This window comes from Lactuca virosa, chromosome 8 (genome assembly GCF_052849685.1).
Source record: "Lactuca virosa cultivar CGN04683 chromosome 8, Lactuca_virosa_CGN04683_v6, whole genome shotgun sequence".
In the NCBI taxonomy this organism is placed as follows: Eukaryota; Viridiplantae; Streptophyta; class Magnoliopsida; order Asterales; family Asteraceae; genus Lactuca; species Lactuca virosa.
The window spans coordinates 382,255,586-382,280,125 of record NC_136433.1 but is presented as its reverse complement, the minus strand read 5'-3'; the positions used below and the strand labels follow the sequence as shown (position 1 = coordinate 382,280,125).

General features: G+C 33.1%; 3 protein-coding genes across 5 annotated transcripts; 1 reads left to right on the top strand and 2 right to left on the bottom strand.

Moving 5' to 3' along the window:
- The first annotated feature begins 6,781 nt into the window (after nucleotides 1-6,781).
- LOC145133767 (exocyst complex component EXO84A-like) lies at nucleotides 6,782-12,135 on the top strand. Its single transcript, XM_079068729.1, has 7 exons — nucleotides 6,782-7,173; nucleotides 8,237-8,334; nucleotides 8,417-9,461; nucleotides 10,176-10,676; nucleotides 10,939-11,264; nucleotides 11,345-11,510; nucleotides 11,794-12,135. Exons 1-6 carry the CDS (start codon nucleotides 7,021-7,023, stop codon nucleotides 11,487-11,489), a joined length of 2,268 nt encoding a protein of 755 aa, XP_078924855.1. The 5' UTR covers nucleotides 6,782-7,020; the 3' UTR covers nucleotides 11,490-11,510; nucleotides 11,794-12,135.
- A 132-nt stretch (nucleotides 12,136-12,267) lies between these two features.
- LOC145133768 (uncharacterized) lies at nucleotides 12,268-15,054 on the bottom strand. The gene is made up of 9 exons (XM_079068730.1): nucleotides 14,710-15,054; nucleotides 14,092-14,175; nucleotides 13,783-13,992; nucleotides 13,520-13,661; nucleotides 13,267-13,429; nucleotides 13,040-13,168; nucleotides 12,753-12,947; nucleotides 12,562-12,684; nucleotides 12,268-12,473 (listed from the first exon to the last, which is right to left on the bottom strand). Exons 1-9 carry the CDS (start codon nucleotides 14,882-14,884, stop codon nucleotides 12,366-12,368), a joined length of 1,329 nt encoding a protein of 442 aa, XP_078924856.1. The 5' UTR covers nucleotides 14,885-15,054; the 3' UTR covers nucleotides 12,268-12,365.
- A 1,782-nt stretch (nucleotides 15,055-16,836) lies between these two features.
- Nucleotides 16,837-20,008, bottom strand: LOC145133488 (RUN/FYVE domain protein). Of its 3 annotated transcripts, XM_079068428.1 has the most exons (12): nucleotides 19,691-20,007; nucleotides 18,932-19,021; nucleotides 18,799-18,843; nucleotides 18,517-18,615; nucleotides 18,321-18,431; nucleotides 18,085-18,259; nucleotides 17,935-17,991; nucleotides 17,701-17,840; nucleotides 17,538-17,597; nucleotides 17,391-17,468; nucleotides 17,216-17,305; nucleotides 16,837-16,948 (listed from the first exon to the last, which is right to left on the bottom strand). In XM_079068428.1, the coding sequence occupies exons 2-12, from the start codon at nucleotides 19,001-19,003 to the stop codon at nucleotides 16,907-16,909; spliced, it is 969 nt and encodes a 322-aa protein (XP_078924554.1). In that variant the 5' UTR covers nucleotides 19,004-19,021; nucleotides 19,691-20,007; the 3' UTR covers nucleotides 16,837-16,906. The 3 variants fall into 3 exon arrangements, with proteins under 3 accessions (XP_078924554.1, XP_078924553.1, XP_078924552.1); XM_079068427.1 differs by lacking the exon at nucleotides 16,837-16,948 and having other exon boundaries at nucleotides 17,015-17,305; nucleotides 18,932-19,055; nucleotides 19,691-20,008; XM_079068426.1 differs by lacking the exon at nucleotides 16,837-16,948 and having other exon boundaries at nucleotides 17,015-17,305.
- Between the last annotated feature and the right edge of the window lie 4,532 nt (nucleotides 20,009-24,540).

Below are 24,540 nucleotides of genomic sequence, written 5' to 3'. Positions count from 1 at the left end.
AAAAATATGGTTTTTGAAAAAACTGCAGTTTTTTAAAAAAAAATGTTTTTTTTTTTAAAAAATGTTTTTTTTTTTAAATTACAGGTTTTTTAAAAAAATTGTAGCTTTTTTTGAAAAGTTTGCGGAATTTTTTTAAATGCTGTTTTTTGAAAAAGAAAAGCAGTTTTATTTTTTATTTTTGAAAAAATTGCAGTTTTTTTAGAAGAAAAATGCAGTTTTTTTTTTTTGAAAAAATTGCTGTTTTTTTGAGAAAAATATGTAGTTGTTTTATGAAAAAATTACAGTTTTTTTTTTAAAAATTGTTATTATTTTTTTTAAAAAATTTATGATATTTTTTAAAATTTTTTATTAGTGTTTCCAATAACACAAAAAATTAAACATTAAATGAGATTGGTATGATTACGATCATGCCCTTATTGAATTAGTGTTGATCTAACGCTCCACTTTTAGTTCTCGGGTTCTCGGGAAACTATGAGTTCTCAACCGATCACACCCATATATATATATATATATATATATATATATATATATATATATATATATATATATATATATCAAGTTTGTAAAAATCGCTAGGCGGGAGTCAGGCGAGTGACTAGGGTTAAGTGCCTAATCGGTCTCGACGGAGATTAATCAGCGTCTAGACAGGGACCCTTAATTGTATTAGAAATTATTTGTTTTTAAATAAATGTTACTTATATCCTAACAGAATTAATAAATATGAAAAAAAAATTCAAGATTATTTACTAATTTTGAAATAATATATACAATTTATTCAAAAATTATTATATTTTAAGAAATAAATATTTGGAAATTTGAAATATTAAAACTTTAAATTTTAAATTTTGAAAATGTAGGAGTATTATTTGAAATTTAAATTTTTTTTGTGTAATATTTGAATATTTTAAATTTTAAAATTTTTAAAAATTGAAAATTCTGGCCTCCTTGGACTGCCTAGACTGATATTAACCGGCTCCGCCTAATTTGACTACTTAACAAAAATCATAGGTCGTTGCTATCCGCCTAGCCCGCCATTTACAACCTTGATGACAATACACATACATGTGTACAAACAGTGGTTACGACCTTTCGTCATTCTACCAATAACGTGTGTATCTGGACTTACGGTCTTTCACCATTTCGTCGTCATCACGTGTATATAAACTCACATTCGGCCGTTGTTCTGCCGTCAACTCCTTGCACAGACATAATGAATTATTCATATAAACAACATTCAATCATACAGAGACTCTACCATCCTATGCATACCACTCTGCTCTACTATCTCTTATTTCCTATCATGCATGGATATGTATTGTAATACATAGTATAGTAAGATAACTCGCCTGATCAATCTCAAAAGAACTAAGTAGGTATCTTTGCAGACAGCTTGACCAACATGTATCAACCTATAATATACTATTTTGGTTATTTAACTATTTGTGCATAATGACTAATATTTAGATCCTTCACTAATCCAAGATATACTTTCATGGCTATCAAATAAGGATCAATCAGTCAAGACAATCAGGAGGCGGGACAATTTTGGTATGTAACTTTTCTAAAATCCAACAATCATGTCAACGTGTCTATCCTAGACATCTCTCCCGTAAGTAGACCAATCAGAACATTTAAATGGAATTAATGATTAATCTGGTATTCATAGGTTTATAACAATGACTAATGTATAATCAGTTATAGGTAGGAGTAAGTATAACTTACTTGATTTCGACAAAGCCCAAATATCCGTGAGCAGAACTTCAACGCCTATCTTCTTCTCTTATTTCGAAAATTCTAGAGTTTCGGTAATTAAACTACAGAACGAGAAGTTGAATAATAAGAGACCGAAATGTTCGAGGTTAAGAGGAGAAATTCTCTTGAAGGAGGAGAGAATGATGTAACAGATTGGGAGAGCTAATCCCCCTATTTATAGTAGTTCTGAGGAGGCGCGTCGCGCCCTAACATAGACACATCGTGCTTTTGTAATGGTCTTTTGTCACAACTCAAAATTTTTAGACCCAACAAAGCTTAAACGCTAACCAAACACAAGTGAAAACCACATTGCAATCCCTGTATCATTTTACCATCTATAGCCTTAGGGCTTGTTTAAAGAGTTAACAAAGAAGTAAGGATTGAAACCTAAGCTAAGTTAGGAAGGTATAATCCAACACTTGGCAAAAGATTAAGGCTTAAAATATAAATAACCTCCATATTGGAGTTTACGGCCAAGAACTCAAGAAGAAAGGAGTTCACGGCCTAATGTGATTAAAGGGAAAAGTAATTCACGGTTTGGAGATTCAAACCAAATGAGTGTTCATGTTTTGGGATTCTAATTCACAAAGATGTTCACGGTCCAAAGATCCAAAGATCTTTTAGTTCACGGCCTTAAAGTCTAAAGTAAAGGAGTTCACGGTTGGAAGTAAAAGGATAAAAGGTGTTCACGGTTTTGGAGTTTAAGGATCAATGATGTTCACGGCCTAGGAATAAATTAGCATAGATTTCACGGCCAAGGTATGACCGTGAACACAAACCAAAGCTCATTTATTTGAGCGTAAACCCCTTAAATATCTCATATCTTATCCTAATTCAGCATATCAATGTGATAGGATTCAATTACCAATACAACCACCTCATGAATTCCTTCATACTTAAGTTACTTCATATATAAGCCTCATATAAGATCAATTCTTTCATTCTACACATCCAGTTAACGAAAACACTCACCTTTCTCTCTCAAACATCAACCATATTCATTTCATCCTTAAAACATCTCCTGGAGTTTTTCTTCAAGTCATTTCCATTTGTAAATCATAGTAAGTATTTATAGTCTAATGATTAGCTCATATTATTCACATACTATTGTGTGTTTAAAATCATTAGGATCACAACATCTCTCCCGTATTTTAATCTGAAGGTCACCGCTTTCGTCTCGATATCTAGTCAAAACTGCACACAAGGTAAGTTCATACCCCCATATTTTTCCAAGATTTTTCAATGTTTTAGGGGGGAATACAAGTAAAACACAAGAAATTTTGTGTTTAAACAATATAATTTACTTATTGTGTTTTCTTACCGTTAATAGGTATTTATACGTGAAAATTGTTAAAACGTGGAAATAAACTTATAAACTATAATAGGTATAGTTTATGGATCATATGAACTATTTTTTTTTACAAACTTATAAACTATAATAGGTATAGTTTATGGAACAAAGGGATCTTTTTACAAAATTACATGTTACTTACAAAAAGGTTTTTCACTTTATGTAAACTAGTTAATACAGGATTGTGAACCGCTTGATGTACCAAATATTGTACCCGTTAAAAACCTAATTATAACCAGAGTCTTCTGGAGGGAGATCGTGAGTTTGTGTATAGATCTATACGAGACTGACAATCCCATGTCCTGACTGTTAGCTACAGTTGGAACGAAAGTTCAGGGGTGACAAATGTCATTAGCTTTACGAGGCCTGAAGAACATCGTGTAGACAATTAGTCATATTAGTATGGTTATAATGAATATTCACAATAAGTATTAACTAATTATTTATGTAAAGATATACTTTTACACAGTCTTAAAGGGAAATAACTCTGTGATTACTTAGTGCTTACATCGAGGTTATATAAAATTAATGTCCGGTAGACTGTGGGCTGTGTGACTTTCGCCTTACTTTATGTTCCTTGTTTGGTTGTGGACTTAGGGAAGATTCACCCAGTCGATTGTCTATTCGATCTCGATTTTATATAACTCGTATGTACTAAGTAATCATAGGAGGGTATTAACTCCATATCTAGTTAACAGTGCAAACACGTCTTAAGTTAGTTTTATTTATGAATAAAACTACGTATCATTAAATTAAGTATGGCAATAATACTTGTACTTTTCGGTCTTGGAAGGTTTAAAACTACAATTCGATTTTATGGAAAATATAGGATTTTTCAGGATAAACATCATTATTTTATAAAAGGTTCAACCCTTATTTACAAACTAGTATAACACAAAGGACCTTTAATTGTTAATTCTATGATTTCTTTAGCTTATACATCAGGGTTATATATAAATAACATCTGATAGGCAGTGGAATGTGTGACTTCTGCATTACTTCCTGTTCCTTGTTTGGTTGTGGGCTTAGGGCAGATTCATACATTCAACTGTATGTTAATGGACTCTTAATAAGATATGGCCAAAAAGAAAGTTGGAACTCTTATTTAAAATGGTTTTCATATATTCACCAGATGGGAAATGAATTGAGAAAAAAAAACAACAAATTTTAGTAACCAAAATAGATCTTGCCAAATATTAAAATTACCTATAAAATGATGTTTGTTTCAGAATGCAAAAGTTGCTCAAACTGCAAGCGAAAAAACTCTTACTATAAAGTACGGAAGACATTAGAGAAACAAATGACAACAAACTCATCACCTATATGCTAAAACAGATAACAAATAAAATATATTTCTCATATTAGCAGTGAAAGAGAGGTACATTGTTATTTCAAGAAGCTTTAGTGTACCATGTACAATATGGTCAAATATAATATTTTCAATTTAATTAAAATATGTCTTTTATGAACCATCAAAAATGTGTTTGACCATTTTGCCCCTGTCCCTCTTAAATGATTTCTAGTAAGTAAGATTACAAGTGAGTAATGCCAAAAACATATTACTATTTGTAAATGCTCTATCTTACAGACCATGCAATCATAGTGAGTCCAATACTCACATCCAAAGGTTGTAACTACCTGTCTTCAACAATCACAACATAGTCGATAATCACATAAACAATTGATCCCAAATCAAGCAATCTCATAATTTCGGCTTATAACTCTCAATCTATTAAAAGAAAATTCAGAATAGGAAACATCAACTGATAGGGTGAAATCGGTACAGCAACAAACAAAACTTACCTGGCTATGAATTATGATTGTTCTTGACATTATTCTCTCTCTCTCTCCCTCTTTATATAAGCCTTCAAAATCTTGAGTTTTGTTCCCTTCATGCCTCTCAATAGTTCCTACACACTAATTTGGAAAACATTTTTAAACAAATGATGGATTAATTGTATCAAATACTGATAATAAAGCATAAAAAAACTCAACATTTCTTGTCAGATTCTATTAATTTGTTGAATAGCAGCATCCTTTTCATCTGTCAACTTTGTAATAATAGACCTTAAATAAAAGCAAAACCAACCTCAAAGCCATTGCAATTCCCATTACTTGACATTGTATTTGTGGGTGAAGACACTTCATTTGGTTCTTCTTATGGAACTGGTGAATGTCTTTGGGGAGGAGCAAGTTAAATAACTCTCAATTTGCACGCATCAACAACATGCCCTGCCTCCTTACTGAACTGTAAACACAAGACCACCATAGCTAAAAATTATTCCATATTTTTCATTCATCTTCTTACCATTTCAGGGGTAACATCTTTTTGTGGTTGCTCTTGGACCTGCAACTACACTCTGAATAAGAAACTTATCTTACATTGCAATTTCCAAGTCAACAGGGGCTTTCGTCTCGGCTTGCATTATTATTTTAGTTGAAACATAAACCAAACAAAAAAACGATAAATACTTAAAATTATACTAAACTTAAAAAACGAAATATAGAGTAAATCTACCGGTAACGTCACATGTTTGCTCGAGGCAACACAACTCCAATATCCAGACGATTGCAATACTTCTTCGACTTCGTCTTCTTCACCTAAATGTTTTGCATCAAATGTTTATAAACCTTAACTTTTTTCAAGATTGAAGTTATCAATCAAGAACCAAATAATCCTTTCTTCAGTTCATTCTCAAAGTCAGAAAAAAAAAATGAAATGACAAAGAAGAAGGGAGTCAGGGATTTTGAAATCAAATCCAGAACGATTCAAGGTACTGAGATTTGGGGCGAAGATTTTGAAGGATTAACATGGAAAGTAACCAATTTATGCATAAGATTTGAAATTCAAATTCCAAAAATCAAATCTTCAACCGTGTAATATGTGTGAGGGGTATATTTGGTACTTCACTTTGGCTTAGAAAGGCTTAGGAGATGCCACATGGCAAAAAATGTACTGTTTTATTATAATAGAGGATATATAGACACACACACATACACACACACGATTACAACATCGATGGATCGGAAAAATATACAAATGAATAAAATACAACATGGGACTATGGTATATAAACATATGTGAGGTAATAAAATTATAATAGATCAAATAAAAGTTATCATGATGTCCACGTCCATATTATTCATTCGCAACAATTAGTGGCGGATCTAGAAAGAAAAATCTTAGGTTGTATAATTTTTTTAGGGGGTTGCACTACCGCTAAAAAATTCGTTTCCGAATGAAGTTTCCGTCACAAATCCGTCAATAAACTGACGAATTTACAATTATCAGATTTTGTGAGGGGTTGCCGACGGATTAGTGACGGATTTCTGACGGATTTCCAACAGATTTGTGACGGATATTTAAAAAAAATCACTAAATTTACATTTAATGGAAAATTTTGATATAGTATGGGGTACCTCGGGCTACATAGTAGCTCCGCCCATGGCAACAGTTAAATCACTCTTGGAATATATAAAGTATCATTTAGAAGGATTTAGATGTATAATTAAGAGAAATCACATTACTCAAAACTCGAAGAATGTCATGTGAAAATTGATGTTACAAATAACGAACTTAACAAGAATATTAAAACTTTAGGTCCACTAATGAAACTTTATCAATAGTTCAGAAACCAAACTGTAATTGAAAAAATGAACGAGTCCTACGTGAAAAAAAAAGTTTGCGTACTCATAACAGACCAATCCCGTTTCTCGACAATACACAACCATCTCCGGTACAGATCCACCGTCAATCACCTCCACCGTTTCTCTCTCTCTCTCTCTCTCTCTCTCTCTCTCTCTCTCTCTCTCTCGTGCTGCCGCCTGCCGGAGCCATATTGTGTGTTTGCGTTTGTATAATTTCATCACAATAATCAGGCCGGAGAAGTAAAGGAAGAATCGAAAAGGAAATAAAAATGTCGATACCGGAAGGAGCATTGTCGTCGGACGCCGGCGACCTGGATTTTGGTCAGGAGGTAACGCTTGGTGACAAGCTTAAAGCCTTCAAATCATCTGGTTTCGATCAGGAAAGTTATGTATCTGCCAAATGCCGCACAACCAGCGAAAAGGTAAAATCTTGTAGTTTTTTCGTGCATTTTATGATTATTATATGCAAAATTCATTTGACGAATTCGCTTTCAAATTAACATGCTTGGTTTGAAATATGTAAAATCTTTTGGAAAAAAATTGATCTACAATAGCTTAAAGTGTGTGTTATTGTTAATTTCATGCACCAATGAGCCATGTCAATGTAGGAAACCATCTATTTTGTTCAAATCTTTCACTTATTATCTTCATGAATTTGCAAATTTTATTATTAATGAATTCGTATATTTCTAAGGTTTGATGTTAATGATAGACTTCTATAACAAATATTTATGACTCATTTTCTTTTTTATCTATTTTCTTCATGAAATGATCAAGAAACTAAGAAATTTATATCCATCTAGTATAGACTAAAATTCACAACCAAGATTATTGGCATCTAGTGAACCATTTTGAGTTAATATCTTATCAGACAAGCAAAATGATTGATTAACAAGAACAATAAGAATTTTGCTCACCTGAATGTTGAACAATACATAAACGAATTTTTGTAGCACTTGCAACCAAAGCCTTGGACTCTTTTTATAGGCATGGAATCTACTCAACCTTTCTCTTTTCATCATCACGGACTCCATTTATTGAATTTTATAAGTAGAAAGATCGATTAACAACAAACGATGCGTCTAAGGCTATGTTTAGCGTACTAATTGAAAAGCTAGCTGTTAGCTGAAAAGCTAGCTGTTGAATAAAAAGCTAACTAATAGCTGAAAAGCTAGCTGATAAAAAATGGCGTTTGGTAAACTAGCTTAAAAGCTAGCTGAAAAATATAAAATGACATAAAAGGGTATTTAAAAGAATATGTTCTATAATTAATTAAAGGGTATATTTGAAAAAATTTTAAAAAAACTCCTAAAAAGCTACTCTAATTAGTTTTTTAAAAAGGTAGTTTATAAGCTACTTTTTGGCTTGCCAAACATGACAACTTAAAAAAACTCGAAAAATAAATTAGCTTATCAAGCTGGTTGTGGCGCGCCAAACACAGCCTAAGTATTTATCTCCAAACTGGTGGAATTGTTTGATTGGCAGGAAATAAAGCACTTGGTGACTTGTCTTCTAGATCTAAAGAAGGCCTCAGCAGAAGAAATGAGGAAAAGTGTGTACGCTAATTATCCTTCCTTTATTCGGTAAGGAAACAGATCAATCCAAACAACTATTTTGAGTTCTAATTATGGCACTAAACTCAAAAACATATTTTCACACATACAGAGTATCAAGAGAAATTTCAGATCTTGAAGGGCAACTAGTAGCATTAAGGAATCTTCTATCTAATCGTGCAGCCATCATCCATACTCTAGCCGAAGGTACACGAACTGACTCCATGTCATCGGGTCCCGGTTCAAGAAAAAAGGGTAGTTTTGACTTTGAACATAGAGAACCCACAAAAATGGAACTTTGGTTATCACAATACATAGACAACCTAAACATTTTACTAGCAGAAAGACGAGTAGACGAAGCTTTAGCTGCCCTTGATGAAGGTGAACGTGTAGCAAAAGAAGAAAAATCAAACGACTCAATGACACCCATCATGCTCGCTTCATTACAAGCTACTATAACCGAACAAAGACAAAAACTAGCTGATCGACTCGCTGAGTCAGCGTGTCAACCTTCTTCTAGTGGAAAGGAACTCCGATCATCCGTTGAAATAATCAAAAAAATCGGCGATGGCCCACGTGCACATACGCTTCTTCTCAACTCACACCACCAAAAGCTACAATCCAAAATTCAAGGTCTTCAAACCTCGGGTTCAACTTATGGAGTGGCTTACACTGCTGCCCTTTCACAACTTGTGTTTTCAATCATAGCTCAAGCATCAAGCGATTCGTTGGCTATATTTGGTGATCAACCGTTGTACACGTCTGAATTAGTGACATGGTCTGTGAAGCAAACGAATACTTTCGCGAATTTAATGAAGAGACATGTGATTGCTTCACCTTCGGCTTCAGGGGGACTAAGGACAGTGGCTGAATGCGTTCAGATTTCAATGGGACATTGTTATTTGTTGGAAGCTCGAGGGTTGGCATTGGCGCCTGTTCTTTTGAGACATTTTAGACCGTGTGTTGACAAAGCTTTGAATGCTAACTTGAAAAGAATTGAGACGAGTACTGCTGCCATAGCGGCTGCAGATGATTGGTTGCTAAGTTATCCGCCTATTGGCACGTGCTCTTTGGGTACTCCGCCTACTCTTGGCAGTTCGATTGTGTCTCAGCCGAAGCTTTCAAGTAGCGCGCATCGGTTTAATCTTATGGTTCAGGTTGTTTTTTTTTCTCAAAGATTCCCAACAACTTATTAAAGGAAAACTGAACGTCAACACAAGTATATACATGAAAAACTGCAAACCAAATATATGATAAATTGTTACAATCACATAAACAAATCATTCAAGCCTAGAGCTAGTAAAAAATCGACACAAAATTAGTGGGCTGGCTGTGTTGAGATTTTCAACCAGTTTAATTAAATAAGTCGAGTTTGGGTTGAAATTTCTGGCCTGTTAAAGATATGATTCTTTTCATTTATATTTTATTTCATCTAATAATTTAAAATGATACAAAAACAAAACCTCAAGTCTTGAAATTTTAGAATGTTATTTGAACAATTAAGTTGTAGTTGTACCTCTTTTTAAAATTTGAACAATTTTTTGGTGTTTTAACTAATTTAATAAAGTTTAAACTTTTTTATTTTTATTTTATGTGAACTTTAAATGGGTTAACTCGACTTCTAACATGTTGGGTTGGAAACGAAATAAATGGGTCCACCAAATTATCTAGTTTGTCTGGGTTGGAAATTTCAATCCACGGGTCAACCCAACTCGACCCATGCGAGCTCTATTCATAAAAACACCAATTACTTTACACCCAAACTCTCAAAAAATTTACTCACATTCTTTGATTACTTTTATTTCAGCCAAATCTCAACAATTTTACTTTACTTACTACTTGTAAATCCTATTATTTGCATTGATTACCAGGAAATGTGCGAGGATATTGGACTCCTGAGATCATCAACATTCTCCAATCAAGCAAAAGAAGGTTTACATCAAGTATTTAGTTCATACATCACCATGCTAGTAAATGCATTGCCTGGTTCATCAGAGACTGAGAATTTGGAGGGTAGAATTGTGAATACAGCAGAGAATGATACCCAACAGATAGCCTTGCTAGCTAATGCACTATTCTTAGCAGAAGAGTTACTCCCACGAGCAGCATTGAAGCTAATGCCTTTACAACAATGTCTTCCCACTGATACTCCTAGGAGGAATTCAGACAAACAATTAAGAACTCCAGAAACAAGAGAATTGAAGAAACGACTTCAGAGATACGTTGATCAGTTGAGAGATAGCTTTTGTAGAAAACATGCCCTTGATCTTATTTTTTCAGAAGACGGAGGTGCTCGTCTTAATGCACCTATGTATTTTAGTATGGATGAGAATTCAGAAGAGCCAGAATGGTTCCCATCTCCGATATTTCAAGTAAACAAATATGAATTTATTACTTTTAATATAATCATCAATTCTTTTTCTCTGTTGTCACCACCTTGGTAAACATGTCTGCTCGATTCTTGGCATGGCCCACATGGTCCGTGCCAGACAAAATAGTGTCACCTTGTGTGTAACAAATTTTATAACATTTTATAGAATGAGCGTTGCAACATTTACCATATAGTACTGATGTGTGACCATATAGGATCATATGACGTTAGCAGTAATACAGTGTCCTGATTGTTTTTCGCAGGAACTGTTTGCTAAATTATATAGTTTCGCACGCTTAGCATCGGACATGTTTGTGGGAAGAGAAAGATTTTCCACTCTACTTTTAATCAGACTAACAGAAACAGTAATTCTATGGCTTTCCGATGAACAAAGTTTTTGGGAAGAAATCGAACATGGCCCAAAGCCTTTAGGCCCTTTTGGACTTCGACAGTTTTATCTAGACTTGCAGTTTGTTATCCATTTTGCCTCAGAAGGCCGATACTTATCAAGAAACTTGCATCAAGTTATCAAGAATATAATTTCAAGAGCTTTAGGATCAATTGTTGCTGCTGGTGGAGATCCCGACAGGTTTCTTTTTTTTTTTTTTCTTTTTTTTTTCTTTTCCATATTTTTGAGGATTAAAAGATTTGTTTTTTGGATTTGAGCAGTATGGTTCCGGAGGATGAATGGTTTACTAATCATGCTCAAACTGCGATTAAAAAGTTGACTGGAAATGCAACGCCAGAAAATAAAGATGTTACTAGTCCCACAGTTGACACGTCAGAAGGAGCTCTGCCTTCAATTGAAGAGTAACAGTATCCTCACAAACAAATGGTATCAAATTACAATTGCATTTTTCTCTTGGATTTGTGTTTAACTGCATCCACAATGCATTCGATTCAACTCTATAAAATTTAATTTCTAGATGCCATAGAACTCTACAAAGTTCAATGGAACATAATTTTAAAAATACATATCGTTTTTTTGTTAATCATTTTCCATTCAACCATGCATTGTGGATCGGTTTGAAATTTGAAAACTGAAAATATAATGATTTGGGAAGTCAAATAGTTATTGATTTTGTTTATTACTTTTCTTGTGTGACTTGTTGTGGCAGATGGTTTAATGGGGCTAAAACTGGATATGCTTAAAGCAAGGAAAGGTTGTCCTTTTGCCAGTCAACTCCAAACAGGTGATGAAGAATTACATTTATGATAGATTAACTTCTACATCCATTGTTCTTGATTTTCTTTTTTCTTTTTTTGTTTTTTTTTAATGGTTCTTGCAAAAATAGTAAAGGAATAGATTTATACTTTGTAAGAATGAGTTTTGACAAACTATAGAAATATAAATGCAAAAATATCTAATTTTACAATGGTATTATTTTAATCATTTTCTTCCAATGTTCAGAAAAGTTCAACAAAATTCCATAGTATTAACATAAACTTTAAAATATAATGAGTAAACATGTATATAAGAAACTTTGGTGACCAAATCAAACAAGTTTATAAAATTTTGTTGCTATTTAACCCTGGTCATCTGTATAATCCCAAGTTAAAAAATGAAATTGGATTGCATTCTGTTTGGTGGATTTCAAGACAAAAATAAATAAATAAATAAATGAATTTTGAATTCCAATTCCCACGTGTATATTCTCTGTAATGTTCATATACAGTTGTGATTATTGCATCATGATGAGACCTGATCTAACCTCAGAATGTGATACTTCATGTAATCAATACAATTTAACCTCACACAACACAACAATTCCTCTGGTAACTCCTCTGCTTTATTACCCTACATTAAAACAAAATTTATGCTTAAGTAAAACATTATGCTATTAAAAAATATATATATATTTTTTTTTAATAAAAGATTAATTTGCCTGAATTGTGATGCCAAAATCCAGGATGCAATCCTTGAGTCGATCCTGAAATGCACCAAACCCTTTCCTAGAGATGTAACTAAATCTATGCATATCCAAATCGATCTCCAAATAATTTTCTCCCTGTAAATTATTCGACACCAATAAAGTTATAAAAAATTGAGTTGTAAAAAATAGAAAAAAAAAATTACTTGATAGAAGTCATGTTGAGGACGTGAAAGAACAGGTTTTCCATTGTAAGCGTGCATAAGCTTCCTTTGTGGTGCACTCAACTGAAGATCATCTATATTTACAACACGTCCCAATATTTTTATCCTTTCTCTACATGCTACAACTGTATCTACACGAAAACCTTTCACTTCTTCTACTTCATCATCAAGTATCCTCTGTAATTAATGTTATACAACAAAATAAAATAAGTTTGACATAACATAATGATGAATACAAAATGCATATCAAAGGATTATTTAGTATTTACTCTCATGTTATCTTGAAATTGGGAAGACAATTCCTTTGAGTAACAATCAGAAAGTTTAAAATACAACACAAAACTTATTCCTTCTCCATCAATTTCACCTCCAAAAAGAGCAGCAGGATACAATGGAATCTGCAAATCCACACGGAATCATAAAAACAACATGATTAATATATATTTTGTCAAAAATCAAAATATTTTAATTATGAATGATATATCCATCAAAATACCTGTACATTTACAACAAGAATAGATGGAACATCTATAGAAGAAGCAACATCAGGGAGTTTTACAAACTGAGCAATGTGATCAATTTTCCTCTGAGATAAAAACACATCAACTCCAAATGGGTAATAAGCAGCGTAATTAGAAGCAAGTTCCTTCTTTCTATCCCTGTAAAATGATATAACATAACAATAAACTGATCAAGTGTCTTTTCAGAATTGACCACATGTTTGAATATATATAAACTTATAAGGTTACCTGAGATAATCCTTGCCACGTACTCTAAAAGTTTGGGGTTCAATAATTGACCAAGAATCAATCATATTCTTGTCTATTGGGCAGAAGGGTACTTGTGAACCAGCTATAGGTCGTTGTATTATATGATGCATCTTTGAAGGAACTGGATTCAGATAAAGAACTATGTTAAATTTCAGTGTTTGAACTATGAAAGCTTATCAAATGAGGCTCAAAGGAAGTAACATAAACGAGTTAAAATCAAGTGTAATGGTAAAAGAACTCACTGATTGTGGGATTAGTATGTTCATCATTTCGTTTGAAGGATAACTTAAATGCAGCTTTTTTCCTTGAGCTTGATGGGATACCATTCTCTCTTCCAGTATTTTCATCTATATTTGATTGAAATATCATCTGTTCAGGATGAACTGAACTTCTATGAGCCTCACTATCTCTCAGAGAACCAATATGTGGCAAGGAGACAGCTTCTGAGCCATCTGGAAACAGAGCATTTATGAACATATGGATTCAGGATTCATGAGATGAAGAAAAGTAAGTAAATGTATGTCTGTTATAAAATTTCTGCTAAAAATCACCATCGGAAAAACTCTGGAAATCTTCATCACTGCAATCGGATTCAAGAATTGAAGCAGAATCACACCAGAGATCATCAGTGCTCCCTGCAAAAAGTACAAGGTACGTAAGAGAAAATTTCATTAATTTTAATGGATGTTCTAAAAATTCGTAACGAACTACTTGAAATTGCAATGAAAAAAGCAACAACAGACTTCACGAAGTAATTCGGAATGAATCAATATCAAAAAAACTGACTGAAATTTTCAGTTTGGAAGCAGTAGATTCGTTCAAACTTATAGCTTCGAAAAAATAATATTCGATATGAAAAATTGCATCCCGTTGATAAATTTGGCCTCCTTTTCTTGGATCTGAGAATTCCGTCAAAAAAAAAAACTGTTGGAGAACCATGCGAAATACAACAAGTTAACTCATAGATTAATTAAATACGTAATCATGTTCCCCAGCTTATTCCTTGAAGATCATGTACGAGTAATTACTGGTGTAGTTTAATTCAATAGTTTGATTCATAAACAATCCTCAAAACTTCCAATTAGCTTAGTTCAATTACGACGCATTAGGAACTCTATAGAACACAACACATAAAATTTAATGTAGTTTTAGAGAGAAAGAGAAGGAACCGTGGGAATTTGGAGGGTCGCCGGAGGGAGGTGCCTTGGATTGATCATACAAGCGAGACGATACACGGCGTTTCAGAGCTTTCCTCCGCCTTCTCAGCTTCAGCTTCACCTTCACCTTCGACGACTTTATTCCACCTCCGACGCAATTCTCCGGCCTAGACACGCAACCTCCCATCCCCTCTCTTTTCGCTCTCTCGCGGGAAAATATCAAGGTATTTCGTTTAAAGAAAATGGATAATGTTATTTGATCGATATCTTAAATGAGGAAAAAAAAATTAATTGTCCCAAATGTTTTAGAAGAAAACAAGTAAGAAAGCATGTGGATCAACACTAAAGTCACTGATTTAAAAAATCGTTGATGAGTAAAAAATAAATAAGAATAATAACTTGAAACAAAATTTGTGACATTTATCAAGGACAAATCAAAAATAAAATTTAGATGTTGTAGTTTGTTAAGGCAAAAAAGCTACATCCTAAAACTAAACGTGATTCATTTAGACTTCTTTGATGACAATTACACAAAACCAATCAAACTTAACAAATACCAATTAATATAGTTACAATTGATTTTTGGTTTAATGTAACAAACAAGATATAAAATAATTGCACTTTAAAATAACAAACTAGTAATATTTTTCTGGTCAATACATGAGTGCGCATTATAATTTCCAAGAAACTTATATTCTATCAATCAAAACCACATAAATTTTTTTTTTTTTTTTTAAAATCCTTATATGCCACGTGGCACATAGTAACGCGTGATCATTGTAGGGTCGTTTAGTGGAATAGTGGTTGTGTAAATTGGGCCGGCCATTGTTTTCAGCCGTAGGAGTATAAAATCGGAACCACCCGATACCAAGTGGGGTCAATACAAGAAGTTGGACAAACCAATTTCTAATTTTTCATGTCATGTAATGTAATGGTGAGATCATGGATTATATTATTTATAAGAATAAGATGACATAAAAATCAACAAAAATATCATGATACACTTGTTAGTAAACGATTTATGGGTTGCATTGAAACTACCAAAACCTCTCATCTTAGTCTTATATATATATATATATATATCGTTAATATATAAATAATAAGGGCAAATTTCCAAAAAAATTCTTATATTTCAGTTTTTTCGGTCATTACAGTTGACTTGTTCTTTATGTGATTATATTTGAAGTCCTGAGCTAATTAGTTAAAACTCTAAATTATACACATTATGTGTTACCTTTTTTATACCAAGGATTCCCCTATGGAAAATAATTTAAATCATGAGAAAGTTAGTTACTTGTATTAAAAAAAATGAATATGGTTTTTAGATAATGGATTTTGTTGGAACAAAAACTTATAAACATGTCACATGAGTTGATAATTTCAAAACGAATCTTTACCTAAATTTGACATATTATAATTTGGATGACGTACCTTCAACTCAACTTGTTTACTCTTTTATTAAAATGTAGTCATTCTATATATTGTTACAAAAGTATTTTTCCATAATCAATCCAGTTCTCATTAATAAAATATAATACAAATATACAATAACTACATGATCGTGGGCTGAATATCTATGGGTAAAGTACAACATGGGCCTAATCATAATACATAGTTACATACACACAATACAAGAATAATACGTGAGCTAATATATACATGAATCTACTTTTTTTTGTCAACCTTGTTTGCAAAAAATAAACAAATAAACAAATAAACAAATAAAAAATCAGTGTTATCGTTTTATATGTCACGTGTTTGACCATTAAGCTATTTTTTCCAACCAAATAATAAATAAAGCAAAAGAAAAAGAAGAAAAGGCAACCTTTCAACGAGCCTTGGGTTGCGAAGATTAGTCTCTTGTCATATGTCGCCAAATAATTGGTTGATTTATTTCTCATTTTTGAACAAAATTTATCAATTGGATTTTATTTTTTATAAATACAATGGTGGTCAATATGGCAAAACAACTTGGTGTTTTTACTTCTTACCTACGATTTTATATTGTTTAACTGTACGTGACATAAACTTAGTAGATAAAATATAAAAGAAAGGGACCAAATGTAACAAATTATAAAGTAGGCATTTAACATATATCAATACAACTAAGACAGATAATAAATGTCTTTACATATATACCATATTAATATATCATTCACATAACTAGACATTAAAAAAAGGAATATTACCTTTTATAGAAATCCATTCATCAACAAATTCCTTCTTGTGTAGTTGAGCATTCTGAATCTAGCTGTTGTAATAACATATTAAAATTAGAGTTTTAAGATATGTGACAATCAGTACAATAATCATAAAAAATGCTAAAGTGCAAGAAATATATACTTTGACAATCAGTACAATAATCATAGCAATGTAATCCAAGATGTGAAACAATTTTAACATCTATAATTGGATACATTTTTTCACAAATAAAAACTACAATCCTATATTGTTTTTAATCGTTTTAAAATACAATGATTAATAAGAAAATGAATGAAAGTATGTTGCTATTTCTTGCCTCTGACACAGTTGCTCTAGAATCTATGTGATGAGAATTTGCTACATTTTTTTCTTGGTTTGCCACCATTAAAGGCAAAGCAGCTCTATCCTGCAATGGAATGGACAAATTTTATAAATTGTTGATAAATTTATAATTTTATAAAATTGAATATTAAGTGATTATAATCAATTACCTCTTCATCCATACGTGTCATTGTATCTTGAATTTTCTTAACAGTAACTACTAAAATCCCCACTTCAGAATGCAAAGCCTGAGAAATCATGAAAATAAAAACAAATAAATTTTGAGAAAATTATTGTGTGAAATACTGAGTGGATACCTTGTTTTCTGATATTAATGTCTCTATGATCCCTTCCTTCATTTGTATAGTTTCTTGAAGGTGAGGTTAGTTAAGAGAGACATTAATCAATAATTAGTTTTTGTTTAATGTTAAATAAATAAAATAAAATAAAATAAAATAAAAAAAAGATAAAGATGGATATTTCCTCTATCTTTGGTTGGCATTGAAGAGTAGTTATTTTTATTGTCTCCAGCTGTGTATGGAGCTCTGCAATCACTCTATCCTTTGTATGAAACTCACTTTCTTTAATTTTTAGTTTAGTTTCAAGATCCTTGATTTTTTCTGCAAATATTTAGAATAAAAAAAGACCATGAATAGTAGATGTGAAATGAGCATGAAAATAGTAAATAGATTCAAAGAATAATTATAACATTACCAATGAATAACTTCTCAAATGCACATACTTTGTCAAATTTCATCTTCAACTGAGACACTGAGAATCATATGAGAAACTATCAGTGATTCAGATTCAGAGTATAAATGTATAATTAATTTGATTTGTATTTTGTAAAATTAAAAAACATACCTACTTCCTCTTTCTCATTGACAACATGAGTTGCATTATCCACTACTTGCTTCACAAATGATGCCTCCTTGCGTATTGTGTCAAATGATAATAGTTGAGTATTTATCTTCTCAGAAAGAATGGCAATCTTTCTATCTCTGGATTCAATGGATCTTTTCATTTCACAAGTAGATTCCTGAAAATGTTTGAATCATGGTGATTACTGGTTAATAACAAAGCATTTAACAGTTACAAACCTGGTAAGCTTTAACAAAGCCTTCTTTTTCTTGGAGTATGCTGCTTATAGTTTCCTTCAGTTCTTTATGCTTGTTTTCAAGTAAATAATTCTCATCTTCAAGGAACTGGACCTGTTAGACCACAAACCCTAAATTTAATTTGTTTGCTTCATTTGAGCATAAATGAAGATTCATGAACAAATCAATTATATCATACCTTCCGTTCTAGCTTCTGCTGCAGTTCGTTAGATGATGTTAACTCGGTTTCCAATTCCTTAATCTTTATACTAAATTCTTCATCGCTTTGCTTCTGTTTCTGAATTCGAAATATCAATAACTTAGCATAGGTCTACAAACAATTTCTACAATATTCGATTTTGACATTGGATGCGAACAATTAGGTTAATCATGATAAATGTTCACGAACTACAATCGATTTTCAACAATTACTAGAAGTTGAACAGCATTGGTTTTAAATTAATATTCGATTTATAAGAACCTGGACATAATCGTGAAGTTGATCGGAAGATGCGCGTTCCTTTTCCTGAAAATTTGATATAAGTTCTCCAAGGTTGTTCTGATGATTAATCAATCCAATGACATGAGAGGATGGAGAGTGATTGAGATTTTACTCTGAGTTCACGAACTTCTGTGATTAGGGTTTGGAGCTGGAGCTTGAATTTTGATAGCTTGATCAGCTCCATTTTGCCGCCAAAATTCTCCTGAAATTTTGTCGCGTTTCTGTTTAGGTTCAAACTATAGAGATTGATTAATCATTAAAATACTAGAAGATATGAGTTATTATCATATTTGAGACATTCTTCTATTCTCTCTAATTTTCGTTATACAAGATTCTGAACTATTTTGAGTATTTTTTTTTTTTTTTCTGAGTTCCCCAAAAAATTTTAAAATTCATCTTGTTCCAACGAAAACCCAATCTACAAACCTAAGATAAGTAGATATTGAAATGCAAGAACATCAAATAACAACCTCAGTAAACAAAATTCAAAATCAGTAAACAACATCTGCAATCAATTATAATCATAAACTTAAAACTCAAAATCAGATATAAGAAACAGACAACATTGAAGCAATCAGAAAACAACATCAGTACAAAATTCAAAATCAGAATTCTCATTTCTCTAACCTTAGCGAAATTCTACATCAAAATTCAATGAAAATTCAGAAATCTATAAGCATGTTCAATGAAAATTTCGACAGTAGCTTACAAATACACACACGAAAGTTCAAAATTGGAACTTAATAAAGTGAGAACCTGATAGAATGAAGATGGAATTTCAAGAATATGTATTCAGTAAACCTAAGCAAAGCATAAATCGAAGTTGAATGTATAGAAATCGAAGCTATGAGATGGAGTAAAAAAATCGTACCTGAGATAAAATCGCCGGCTGCTGTAGCCGGAAGTGGAGTCGCCAGTGTCTAGCGTAGCCGGAGGTTGAGTGGCCTGCTGGAGCTGCAGCCGGTGATGGTGGTGCAACCGGGTGAGACGATCGATTTCTTACAGTTGTGGCTTGTAGCTTCTACGATCAGTAAAAAAGAGATGTAGGACACAATCAAATTTTTTTTTTTTTTACTAAATGGTTTTTTTTACTAAATGGTAGAAAGTAGAATCATCCTATTTAGTAAATACTATTAATTTTTTTTATTAAACAGTAAAATCATCTTATGTGGCTAGGTGTTTCTATACATTTGATAAAGGCGTTTTTAGCAGCTGCTATTTATTGAGGGTAGTGTTGCGTATTTTGGCGCCGGAGAAGAAGGATGCGGCTAGGGTTGGGTCTGGAGAGAAGAAGAAGCATATACTTAGAGGGTATTTGGCTTAGCTTTGTGTGGGGCAAAAGTCCTTTTTGTAAAAAAGACTTTTTGTAAAAGGACTTTTTACAAAAGTTATTTTTTAAAATGTGTTTGGATTAGCTTTTGAAAGGAAAAAGTCAAAAGTTAAAGTGTTTGGGTTAACTTTTAGGAGAGAGTAGGGAATCATATGCTATGAATGAAGAATTGATTAGGATAGATGTGGGTATATTGGTAATTTAATATTTTTACTGTTGAAAAGTTGGGAAAAGTCACATAATCGTGACTTTCCAAAAAGGCTCCGTTTACTCTATTGGAAAAGTCATTTCCAAAAGTCATTTTCACTTAAACAAACATCTTTTTGACTTTTTCTAAAAGATAAAAGTAAAAGTCATTTTAAAAGTTAAAACAAACACCTTCTTATAGTGGGAAGTAATTTGGCGTTGGAGAACCATCGAGAATCGTCTCACTAATTTGCTTTACTTCCCATTTGCTTCTAGTTGGCAATGAAGAACCCATCCACCACCACTAATGATGAAAAGGTGAAATATCACAAAGGTTGAGTCACTTCATACAAAGGGTTAAAGTGGTATATATCGGTAGTAGTGTGGATGTGACATCTCAATTTTCACGACCAGAAAAGACCGATTTTGCTTATGCTTATTTAAAAATCAGAGTATCCTTTTTGAAAAATAGTATTGCGGAATTTGTTCCCAGAAAACATGATAAAGATGTTATCAAAGCATTTCGGAAAAATGTATTTTATTTATATTAAAAATTGGGATGTCATCGTCAATACAGAAACATAAGCATAACAAAATATTACAAGTCTTACAGTAATTAAACTACTGGCCTAATACTTCTTGAATCTCTCAGCAGAATGTATCTTTCATATAGCCACCTGTGATACAATAAACTGAGTAGGTCAGGTTGGGAAACCTGGTGAGTACATAGGGTTTTCAACTCATAATAATATAATTATTATGTTTAATCATCCAACAATTAACTCAATTTCCCATCCCCATTATCTTATTTATTCTTAAGGATCTTCCCTGACAATCATCTATTCTTCATTTATTTATTCCTAAGGATTGTCCTAAGGAATAGGCACGAAGTCCATCGCTGTCATGGTTTATCCAACAGACACTAAGTCCATAGTTGTCGATGTTATTTATTAGGCATAGCTGCCAATGTTCATTTGTAAGGCACTAAGTTCATAGCTGTCAATGTTCATTTGTAAGGCACTGAGTCCATAGATGTTAGGGTTTTTGGAGTACATCTGGTGAACACGTAGTTCAAAAACACCTACAGGTTGCGAGCCTACTAGCGTTCCACTGGACTATCTAGAATCGTCTGTGGTTGTCATCTATACTCTACTAGATGACTAGATCAGAGTTAAAGTCAATGCTTCTTGTCACACCCCAAACCAGAACGGCGGAAACGTTTGGGGGCGGATGACTTCGTGTGCAGTATCATAACAATTGAATAATAACAATCAAAGCATCACAACCATTGTATTGAATATTTAATAAATTACATTGTACTCAAAAACATCGTTTACATGATATCAAATGTGTATGACAAAAATAAATAACGAGATGTGACGACATGTCATCCACCAAAAACTCTTGTGGTTACTTGTTTACTGATTTCCTGAGAATACAAGTGCTTTTGAAAAGTGTCAACAATAAACTTTGTGAGTTCATAAGTGTTTTGTATGAGAAGGATTTGTAACTGTTTCTGGTAAAATGATAGTGTATACTTCCAGAAAATCCAATATTTTCTTTAAAATAAACTGTAAGTCTTAATCCAAAGACTAAAAATGTAAGTAATGTTGTACTGAAAAGCAGTGTTATAAAGTTTTATCTTTATATAAAACTACTTGAATGTATGTTAACCTCGTTGTAAGTCTTAACCCAAGACTAAAAATGTAGGTGATGCGGTACTGGAAAATAGTTTTAGTAAGACTTATCTTATTGTGAAAACTATTTGAGTGTACTCTAGCCAATAAACCAAAATGTTTTGTTAATACTCTATGTGAGTTATTATAACCATACTAATGCGACTAGTGGCCTGAACGACGTTCTTCAGGCGTCGGAACTGTTACAACATTTGTCACCCCAGACCTGCCGGTCTAACTGTAGCTAACAGTTTAGGTGGGGGTTGTCAATCCCGTATAGATCTATACGTAAGTGTCACGCTCTCCCTACAAGAGACTCTGGTTATAATTCAGGACTTAGGTGTGTACTCTGGTAGGTACAATGAAGTAGTGACTCACAAGTATGTATCAACTGGCTTACGTCTATTGTACTGAAAATTCGTTATCTTGTAAGCAAAATAACTATACCTTTAAATAATTATTTGTTTATTCTTAAATGATAGTGTAGTGTTTGTAACTCCCAAACTATACCAATTATAGTTTATCAATGTTTGTTTGTCAAGAACATTTATATAAACATTTATATAAATACATAGTAAATATCTTGTCTAGTTTCAAAATGTAAAGTTAACATCATATTTTTGGGTTGTAACCCACAAAATAGTGAAATAACTAGAATGAACTCCTTTTTGTTAGAAAAGCTATATTTTAGTAAAAAGCTTCAAAAACCATGTAGTTTTGCAAATCATAAATTTTCTTATGATTTTATAACATAGATTATGTTTGTTTTGTTAGTTTTGTAATTCAAAACCAATATATCACAAATAATTGTACAAAAGTAGTGATAACCATGTATTATGCAAATAATATCTTATATTTAACATAAATATGAAAACATGTAAGTGTTTGAGGAGATGGTGTGAAGATTTCCAAGCCTAAACACTTGAATGTGGTGGATGGACTTCCTTGGAAAGAATATTATCCTAAGAGTTTTAACACATAATAATATGTGTAAATATGATGAAACTAATATGAAAGTGTATAAATACAGTAGATTAAGAAGGAAATCTTACCAAAATTCTAAGGATGAACTTGGGGAATTTTGAACTTGGAAGCTTGGAGTTGATTTTTCTTGAGAGGGAATGGATTAATCTTTAGAGAGAATGGAATGGGTGGGGTTTGTGGGGTGATCTATCGTAGTTAAGGAAGAAGGGATGATAGGATAGTTGCTTTCAAAGTTTAATTGCAACAAAGTTGTGATGTGGTTTTACATTATACATAGACACACCTTAGGCCTTGCTTGTTCCAAAATTTTCCAGTTGTCACAACATCCCCTGTTAGAGGGAATTTCATCCCGAAAATTGCATCTTGGACGGGTTCTTGCAATTAGAGGAAACGTTGTGGGTACTTCTGTTTCATTTGATATTCTCGTTCCCAAGTGAATTTGGGCCCTCGCTTGGCGTTCCAGCGGACCTTCACTATTAGTATACGACTTTGTTTTGTTCTCTTGATCTCCCTGTCCATTATTTCCATAGGTTCCTCTACGAAGTGTAGACTCTCGTTTACCTCCATTTCGTCGAGTGGGACTACAAGAGTCTCTTCGGACAGACACTTCTTTAGGTTGGACACGTGGAAGGTGGGATGTATGTTACTAAGTTCTTGTGGTAGTCGGAGTTTGTAAGCTACCGGGCCGATTCTAGCAAGGATCTTGAATGGCCCGATATACCTTGGATTTAGCTTTCCACGTCTTCCAAAACATGTCATTCCCTTCCAGGGTGAGACCTTCAACAGAATGCGGTCACCAACCTGGAATTCCAAGGATTTCGTCGCTTATCAACATAGCTCTTTTGCCGGTCCCAGGATGCCTTTGATCATTCACGGATCTGGACGATTTTTTCCGTAGTTTCTCGTATAATCTCTGAGCCGGTGAGAGTGCTATCAGGAACTTGCCTCTTTGCTAGTTGTGTGTCACCCACTTCAGCCCAGTACAAAGGGGATCTGCACTTGCGTCCATAGAGGGCTTCGAATGGCAAGACTTTGATGCTAGTGTGATAGTTGTTATTGTATGAGAACTTGATGAGCGGTAAATGGGTATCCCAAGATTTACCAAAGTCTATCACACAAGCTCTTAACATGTCTTCTAGTGTCTGTATGGTTCTTTCACATTAACCGTCTGTTTGAGGGTGATATGATGTACTCATATCGAGTTTGGTTCCCAAGGACTTTTGGAGTGATTGCCAAAACCGTGAAGTGAATCTACTATCCCGGTCGGAGATAATAGAGATTGGCACACCATGTAGTCGTACAATTTCTTTGATGTACGTCCTTGTGAGCTTCTCCATCTTGTCGGTCTCCTTTATTGGTAGGATGTGTGCGGATTTGGTTAACCTGTCAACGATTACCCATATGGTGTCAAGTCCACCCGCTGTCTTGGGCAACTTGGTTCTGAAGTTCATGGTTATCTGCTCCCACTTCCACTCGGGTATCTCCGGTTGCTGAAGCAAGCCCTACCTTGACCTTGGCATAAGTCAGGCACTTGCCCACATAGGT